Source organism: Bombyx mandarina, chromosome 17, assembly GCF_030267445.1.
Source record: "Bombyx mandarina strain Sakado chromosome 17, ASM3026744v2".
NCBI lineage: Eukaryota > Metazoa > Arthropoda > Insecta > Lepidoptera > Bombycidae > Bombyx > Bombyx mandarina.
In genome coordinates this window covers 9,967,305-9,976,870 of record NC_143223.1, presented here as the reverse complement: position 1 = coordinate 9,976,870, position 9,566 = coordinate 9,967,305, and the positions used below count along the sequence as shown (strand labels likewise).

At 36.3% G+C, this 9,566-nt stretch overlaps 1 protein-coding gene across 1 annotated transcript; it reads left to right on the top strand.

Moving 5' to 3' along the window:
* Positions 1-5,219: 5,219 nt before the first annotated feature.
* Positions 5,220-6,486, top strand: LOC114240685 (inward rectifier potassium channel 2). Its single transcript, XM_028171321.2, has 2 exons — positions 5,220-5,320; positions 5,433-6,486. Exons 1-2 carry the CDS (start codon positions 5,220-5,222, stop codon positions 6,451-6,453), a joined length of 1,122 nt encoding a protein of 373 aa, XP_028027122.2. The 3' UTR covers positions 6,454-6,486.
* The last annotated feature ends 3,080 nt before the right edge of the window (positions 6,487-9,566 follow it).

Below are 9,566 nucleotides of genomic sequence, written 5' to 3'. Positions count from 1 at the left end.
TTACTGCCGTCTAAAAACTTCAGTCGCCACTTAACACAAAAGAGCTATAAATTCGTTCACCTATACAACTGAAAATATAATTAGGAGTTAAATGTGTTTAATACTTTATTATCATGTAGAAAGTAATAAAAGGTACCTAGTAATATAAAGTATTTTAATTATATTCTGATTTTTGTAAGCTTGTTACTTGCTCTGTCTTATGTCTCTGTAGCTTCTTGTGGTTTGCTGCAAGAAAACTCATCAATGAGTTACTGTTTTTTCTTTCCTTTTTTGACTACTAAAATTTATAGTTCATTTAATTATACTGAGACCTCAGAACTCATATCTCAAGGTGGGTGGCGGCATTTACGTTATAGATGTCTATGGGTTCCGGTAACCACTCAACACCAGGTGTGGCTGTGCGCTCGTCCACACATGTAATAATAATAATAAGCCTTTATTGCTGTTTTACTTACTAATTACTAATTTAATAAATTACTTCATAATAAATTAAATTTAAATTCAATTTATAATCAAGTATTCCGTTCGGCTTTCGATGTGTTTATCAAAATAGCTTGTATCTCGAAAAAAGCCTCCTCTAAAGATTGCCAATATTCTCTTTTTTTGCGTATATTTGTGGACAATAAATGTGTACAATAAAGGGTAAAGCAGACCTCGAAGCCGTCATCTGTGGTCCGCATTACTCGATTCAGTTCCGCTTATTGCGAGTTCTTTCTGCCACTCTGGTCCACTCCAGTTCAGATTCACAATGACTATTAACTATCACACCAACCGAAGCAGTCAGTTTTGTTCGGTATCCAAATTGTTGTTCCCTTCAATCAATAAATGTGGGTCATTTTCTTGCGCAACTAACCTATCCGAGGCATTCTTAAACAAACAAAGCGTACTAACGGATGAAATTAAAATTTTGATATTTCTCTTGATCATACCAATTGTTGGATCCACCACGAAACATAGGATTAACACCTAAATTATACTTACGAGTGCATATTGAGACAACAGTAGGTAATTTAACTGTTTCGGCTACAAAAATCGATGTGACCTAAAGCAATTGAAGTCATCGTCATCAAACTGTTCAAATCACATAGTGGGATAAAAAGTTTCTAAGAAAATACGTAGACGACACGAGCTCAAAACAACAATGAAAAAATAGCATGAAATATATGCAAAAGCGCACTAGAGTAAGTATCCATAGATGAGTGGTACAGCCGACCAACAACACGATACAACTGAGAGTTTTTATAATGTTTAAGGTGATTGTGAAGTCTATGGGCTCCCGTTATAACTTATCCCAGCTAAACCTGTGCTAATCTGCCATACAATCAAATTTATGTCTATGGTTTATCATCAATAAAGCAGAAAAGAAAAAATGGACAGCCAAACAAAATATACTTTCCAAACACAGTATTGGATTGGATTATTACCTAATATATTATTATAATTCTTAAATGAAATTATTTGAATTATAAAAATTGTTTGAATTAGTTTGTTTAACAAGAATTAAATTATGTAATTAAACTTTAAAAAAAAGACATGTCAAAACAAAACTCGTCTTGATTTTATAAGACGATCGTGTTGCGATCACGAAAATCGACCACAACTAGTCTGTAGGTCATTATTGGCGACCAAGGCTACTGTAGTTCCCTTTGTTGCGTTATTAACTACAGCATTGACAGCTATTTTAACTAAGTAACTTGTAATCCCGAGCATGCGACTTATCTGTGACTAGTTTTGCTGTAGTTTACCAAAGTTTTTCCGGATTTTCGTTCAAGATTTGATCGTAGAGGTACCTAATAGGTAAGGAGTCTGTTAGCTTACGACACTTTTTAAAGCATTCGATTTATAATGTTATTTTGAAATGAATACGGAAGAACCATTTTATATGGTAAACTTTGAAAAAGAGGTCAATTGTCCAATCCAACTCCGATGGGCAGCGTTCGGAAAGCTGTGTAGAATCTTCACATCACAAATACCACAGTGTCTCAAGATTCAAATGTTTGACCAGTGTGTGTTGCCCGTGATGACATATATGGCACTGAGACGTGGTCGTTCACAATGGGCCTTATCAGAAGGCTCACCCAAAGAGCAATGAAGAGAGCTATGCTCGCAGTTACCTGGAACCACTGCGTTCTACCTGGAGCCACTGCGTTCATCCACAATGCGTTTCCAGAGATCATTTTTGCCACGTACCATCCGGCTTTGGAATGAGCTCCTCACCACGGTATTTCCTGAGCGCTATGACATTGAGCGCTATGGCATTGCTGACGTGCATGAGCGACGGTAACCACTTACCATCAAGTGGGCCGTATGCTCGTCTGCCTGCAAGGGCAATAAAAAAAGATTTGCCTGCGAGATCAAATCAACAATGAGGAGATTCGCAGGAAAACCATGGTAACCGACACATCCCAAAGGATTGCGATATTGAAGTGTCATTGGGCAGGGCATATTGCTCGTAGAACAAATGGAAAAATGGTTTGCATTGCTGCCTGCACCCAGCAGATTCGTGGGAATCTGCTGGGTGCAGGCAACGCAGGATCGGTCGCTGTGGCTAGGCTTCGGTGAGGCCTATATCAAACAGTAGACGTCTGTGGGCTTAAAAAGGAAGAGAAGGAAGAAGAACCGTTTTAATAAGAAAAATAATGTATTAATATTAGTTACAAAAAGGTATATAAAAGTTGTTTTAAAATTTATTTTTTATTTTTTTCCCTACCTAAGCTGATAGCCTAGGCTATATCAGCGTAGTCCTAGCGTGTAGATGAGCTCTAGGGGCTCAAACCAGGAGGCGTTGCTAATACTGGCCCTAGTAAAAGCAGTGCTTCGCAGAATCTACCACCGGATCGGAAACACGACCCACTGAGAAGATCCGGCGAGAAACTCAGTGGGCTGTGTCCACGGCTGTGTCTATGGATTAGTTTATTTGCCGAACCCTTCGTCGCAAGCGACGAGCTCGGCGAGAATGGTGACCGGCATTTGACGTTGTGTACAAAGTTTTAATGAAACAGTTATTAAAGTGATTGGTAGTTAACATCAAATAATAGCTTCCAACATTTTAGAAAGAATTTAAAAAAATCCGGTTACAAATAAAAAATAATGAGCAATTTTATTATAGTAAAATCTTTTTCTTCCGTGACACAGATTGTCAACAACCAATTCGAAAAAAAGAACTTTATGAAGGCTAATTGGCTATTTTTACCACTGAAGTATGAAACCTACTATGATTTTTACTGTCTGACGGCAATTTATAATAAAAAATTATCAATATATATATATTTTTGAAATTATTTTGCAAAATATTACGAGTACTTTCATTAGGACAATCAATCAGTTAGAAATAGTATTTTTTCAGCTCCCAGCAGTAGTAATGATGGTCTTAGATGCTAAAAATGTTCAGCAGTAAAAGATATTGCAGAAAAAGGCACATCGAAATGTTTATATTCTTTGAAACGAATCAACTATTTCTCACTCGACCCGGCAGCGGTGTCCTCATAAATAGCTATTAGGCTTTATACGCAAAGTCACCGATGACAGATGACCTGACAGCGGCGTGGAACATTCAAGAGCACGTCGATTATCGAATTACGGACCCCATTTGACTGCTCTTTCGACTGTCATGGCCGCAACTTTTCCTGCCACGCACCGGACTGCAGAAAATCCACATCCCGGTTGTTGGAGTGACTCATGACCTTGTGAGAAATCCATTCAAGCCAGTCGCAAACATTGCAAATGGATATCTACAGAATGTCAGGTTACCGCTGCATTATTCCGAGACCGGTGTAATTACTGAAAGTGATATAGCTGTATAGAAAATTGACGAAAAAAAAACTTTTGCACTTTATGAAAATGTAGAATAGAGATAGGCAAATGTAGAATAGAGATGGGTGGACGACCCACCTGGAGTTAAATGGTTACCGGAGCCCATATCCATCTACAAAGTAAATGCGGCTAACCAATTTGAGACAAGAGTTCTAGGGTCTCAGCTGTGACAGTACGACGGCTGCCCTTCAAGCCGAAACGCATTACTGCTTCACGGCAGAAATAGGCAGAATATGTATCAGTACCGAACACGAATTTGATGAGATTCTTAATTTTCATAATGATTAATATTGATGAGATGATGAATTTCATACAATGCAGATGACAAGAAAAACGGTATGTGTCGCTGTGAATCTTATAGACTGCCATGTCGTTGTTGAGTGATATGCATCAATATAGCTCTATACGTATCACTCAATCTTATTTATAAATAAAGAGTGAAGCAGAAACGCAAATGTACTCAAGAATACTGGAAAAGAGCCTATTAAAGATTATGGAACTAACGCTCTCAGATATGTACTTACTTTAAAATGGAAGTAGGTTGGCTACAACCCAAGTTACACGGATAAAAGATAAACCGTTGAAACTACCCGCTGGGAAACACCAAAGTGGAAAAGAATGTTGGTAGATCACTAAGACCATGGGCTTCTGACATTATGCAGGTGACCGGAAACAACTAGATTAACTGGAATTCATGGAAATTTGTTCGAAAAAAGTACAGTATTTCAAATTAAAATACATTTAACAATTAAAATAAAATAAAAATTTTGCAATAACTACTTAAAAGAAACTACTTATTAACAATAATTGTAATTTAAATAAGAAATTTGGAATACGTTATCAAATAACGATCTCGCGTGACGCGGATGCGTCTGCTAAGCCCTTTTTTTATTTCAGGCATGAACAATATATAGATTAGTTAAAATGATACGTATTTATATTTTATTAAAACTTATTTCTATTATTTTACAATTATGGAGCATTATCGCAACACGTAGACATAATTACCTTTACCTTACCTTGGTGGAGTACCTTTGGAATAAATTACCGGTTATGTAGAGAATTGTCTTTCCCGTAATCAATTCCGTAACATCAATCTGATGAAATATCGAGAGAGAGATTAAGCCGTAAAAGTAGTTTTTATTAATTTATGTATGTGCTAAGGAAATTTAATACCATTTATTGGTGCCGAATTCTGGGATCATACACATAAAAACCCAGGTGTTTATTTGAAGACTAAATTACTTTAAAATTGTCATTGTTCTTATTCAAATACAGTGATTAAATCAGTATCTCTTGTAGATTTAATTACGGAAGCTACGTCTTCTCAGTTGCAGTTGAAATTGGTTAATAAACTCACGTTTAGTTATTATAAAATTGTTTATTGCAAAAATTTGTTGCTCAATATGCGTTATGACGAAAATGTGAATCTCGTCACAAAAATTGACGACGGTGACGTAGAAAAATCGACAGTTAATAGTTCCAACAAAAGAACGCATTTACACAAGTAAGTTAGATAGCAAAGTTTCAAAGAACTTAAAAAAAGTCAAATATGGAATTATTACAAATTATTTTATAAAAAAATAACTATATTTTGAATAAAAATTACTATTTTTCAGAGGCTGCCAAAGAAATTCGACTCATAGGAAAGTATTAAAGCGAGTGATTTTTAAATCGGGTCACGTGAACCTGGAGAAATCAAAGAAATCCAAATATCATGTGATTCCAGATGTAGTGACTGCTTTTATAGATGCGCGTTGGAGGTGGACCTTGGTGTACTGCATTCTCACTTATGTTTTTATATGGCTCTTCTTCACAATGGTGTGGTGGGTTATCTTGTATTCGCACGGGGATTTAACAGAGAACCACATGCCTCACGCAAATATGTCTACAGAATGGAAGCCATGCGTAAGCGAAATTTATGGGTTTACTTCGATTTTCCTCTTCAGCATAGAAATTCACACGACCATCGGCTACGGAAGCAGGACTATTACTCTAGAATGTCCATCAGCGTGGCTAGCTATGTGCCTTGAAAGCATTATTGGAACAATAACCCAGTCGTTCATAGTGGGTATCGTATTTGCGAAATTAACAAGACCAAAAAGTCGAGCGAAAACTCTAATATTCTCTAAGCATGCCATTATCAACCAGAGAGATTGCGACTTGTGCTTGATATTCCGCGTTGGGAATACAAGAAAATCTAGGATCATTGACATTAGAGTCCACGCCTACCTTATACGATGCGTCAACTCCGGCGATTTATTGAATGAACAATTAAAACTGAGCTTATCAGTTAATTCAGCTGAAAATGTGCCCTTTATATTTCCTATTTCTGTTGTGCATGTCATCGATGAAAATAGTCCGTTTTTCACGTTATCGGCTAATGACATCTTGAAATCGAAGCTTGAAGTAGTTGTAGTTTTTGAAGGTGTTATAGAATCCACAGGTCAGCCGGTGCAAGCTAAATCGAGTTACATTGCAAGGGAAATCTTGTGGGGACATCGGTTTGTTCAAGTCGTTGATTATCACAGAGAGAGGCAAGGTTACGTTGTCAACTATTCGAAATTCGATGAGACCATTCGCATCAATTCACCGTTATGTTCAGCCCAGATCCTTCGATTATTTTATAACAACTTTTAAATTTAGAGACGAATAATACATGTCTGTTTTCAATTCGCTACCTTGCCTTCCGAAGATGTGGATGTATTACGACAATTAGTTTTCTAAGTTCCATTGTGTCTCTGTACATGGTCTGCATCGCTGACATTCGTATCTGAAGTGATGACACAAGCAGTTTTAACGCCGTTAGCTGAGTGGTGCAGCTTTGTAAATCCGTATCAAGTCTTGACAAAATTTTACTATTTGTGTCAAACTGGGCTTTCAGGTATTTTCCCACGATTGTGCACATTACACTGTTTGAAGTAATATACTATTAAATACAGGATTGTTGGTAGCACTCTTATTTAACCCGTTTACTTAGGCATACTGGCGTGATTTTAGTTTTCACTTATTAAAATACGTTCATACGTATCTAAATTTAGATAGTGAACATACTTATGATGCGTCATAAAGAGGACAGATAAGAATATCTACTGATATTATACTACACGAAGGTTAGCTACGAACGGTGATTTTATTTTTGTTCATCAGAATGAATCTGACTTTTTTTAATTCAAGTAATAACCCAACGAATCACGAAAAAAAATACATTTAAGTATTATATATAGTTGCAGTGCTACTTATAGGTAGATAGTTTTTTTTATGATTGAAGGATTACTGGTGGCCCGGAGGCCTTTCCAGTTTCACCAGGACAGGTGAGCGAGCAAAGGCTCAGTCAGTAGGGGGTGGGATTTGCTAACAGCTGCCCGAGCGCCTCCAAATGAGACCTAACAGCTCAAGAGCAGCTGCTTCGCGAATGAATCTACTACCGGATCGGAATCGCGACCCGCTAAGAAGATCCGGGGAGAAACTCAACGAGCTGATGCATGGGTTAGGTTGCATGTCGAACTCTTTGTCGAGTTCTACGAGTACGGTTACCGGGGTCCCTAAGTTAGTGAAGAGTTAGTGCTCCTAGTGTTAGAGCTGAAGGCGTCTGGTACAAATGTTATTGGATCTGATAGATCCGTAAGGACGTGTCTAGGGCGTACACGGTGACTGGCTCTTGCATGATCGGGAAATAGTCAGCGGCGGCAACGATAATTATACCTAACGATAAAGATAAACTTTCATGTGAATCTTGGTTAGATACGTAGAATAGAATAGAAACGGTGCAAAAACGCAAAAAATTAATTTCTCTGAAAATTCCGTCGGCTAAAGTTTCTTAATTCGAAATTATTCGCGATACACAGTTTAATAGTGTTATGTATATTACAAGGGATGCAATGTATTGCCCAATATAATATCTATCGCACGACGTTTTTTTGACACGTTTTTTTGTAATACTAAAGGCTAAATTTTTTCTTGTAAAATAAATAATGTTAATTAAAATTTGTATTAAATTAATTTTAATACCTACTTTTAGCGTCATCTTGTCGTGATAGATGGTATTATAAAGTTTCAGTATATTGTAACAGGTGTCGCCATTAACGGCCAAATCAAATGAAAAAAGAATTAACATGAATTATTGTCAAATTATTTTTCTTTTTTTTTGGGTATGCCAATCAGGTTTTTCCAATGCTACTGTAATCGTCAAGTTCGTTTATTTTTCAACTATAACTGTTTACATAGAACACACTTGTTATAAAAAATAATATAATGAAATAAATGATTTTTTATCGGAAACTGTAATTATATTAACATCAGAATTATGAAATAAAGTCCCACTAATATGGTAAGAGCTTACTCAGACTTCAGTCAACTTTTGGGAGAGCAGGAGTAGCCCCATCTAGCGCTTATGTTTAATTTCATTAATCAGCCACCAGCCTTACACTTTACTCCTAAAGTAATACAATGAACAAAATAAAATAATTTACACTACTATATAAGCGCCTGACCTTTTGCATTCCTGCCACAAAGTCATATATTAAGTTACATGTATTTAAAAAAGTAGATTTATTTCCATTTATCTTATTGGGTTTGGAAAAGTTAATTGTCCATGCTGAGTGCTGTGTGATTAATCTGTGCACGATGTAGCCTTCAGTGTTTACCGGACTTTTTGGCGGGAACGCGAGGAGTGAAGTTGTGTGATTTTTTTTATTTTGTCTATTTAGTGTGTCTTCGGGTTTAAATGTGTAATAATGGTGGTTTATTAACTGTTTAATATCTATGAAAGTGCACAAATGTGGGAAAATGAAACAAAGCCGCTGGACGTAACTTCTCGGGATCCTCCAAAAAGTTCACTGAAAAAATCTTAGTAAATGACCACCATTTTACTGAGATTATATTTCATCCCATATCATCTCAATTCATTTCATCCCAGTTGATTAATGTCTCAAATTAATCATTTTCATTTCATTTCACTCCATATATCATTTTTCATAAAAATATGGATATAAATTAAAATAAGACATCACTTAAAGGTCTCAGTTACCAGGTCATAAAATCCCTTTAAAAAAAACCGGAGTGTACCGGACTTTTTGGCGGGAACGCGAAGAGTGATGTTGTATGATTTTTTTATTTTTTTGGAGTTTACTCCTTTAGAATCGATTTACATATATAGGCCCGGGGTATGAAAATTATGGGGACCAAAATCGTACTAGCATGTCACACGAAATGCGTTATGCGCATTTCGTGTGACATGCTAGTACATGCGCCGGCAGTCCGCCACAAAGCCTCGTACTGATCGCGCGTTTCTCTCATTATTGTATTTTCATATATTTGTTAGTCGTTTGTTTTGTGTCTCGTTAATTTGTTAATAATCTGTAGTGTATCGTGTTGTCGTAATATAGAACTATTTCTCGTATTGTTTCGTTTAATTTTTTATATCCAGTAAACTCCAGTCGTGCGTCGGAGCGGACACACACACTTTTTTTATTTTTTTTATTTAGTGTTTCTACAGTTAATAAACCACCGTTATGACACATTTAAAGGTTTAAGTGTGTCATAACGGTAGCTTATTAGCTGTTTAGTATCTATGAAAGTGCACAAATGGGAGCAAATGAAACACAGCCGCTGAAATTCTCGGGATCCTCTAAAAAGTCCACTGAAAAAGTCTCAATAAATGACCACCATTTTACGGAGTAAATTTCATACCACATAATCTCATTTCATTTCATTTCACTTCATATTATAATTTTTCATAAAAATAAGAATTT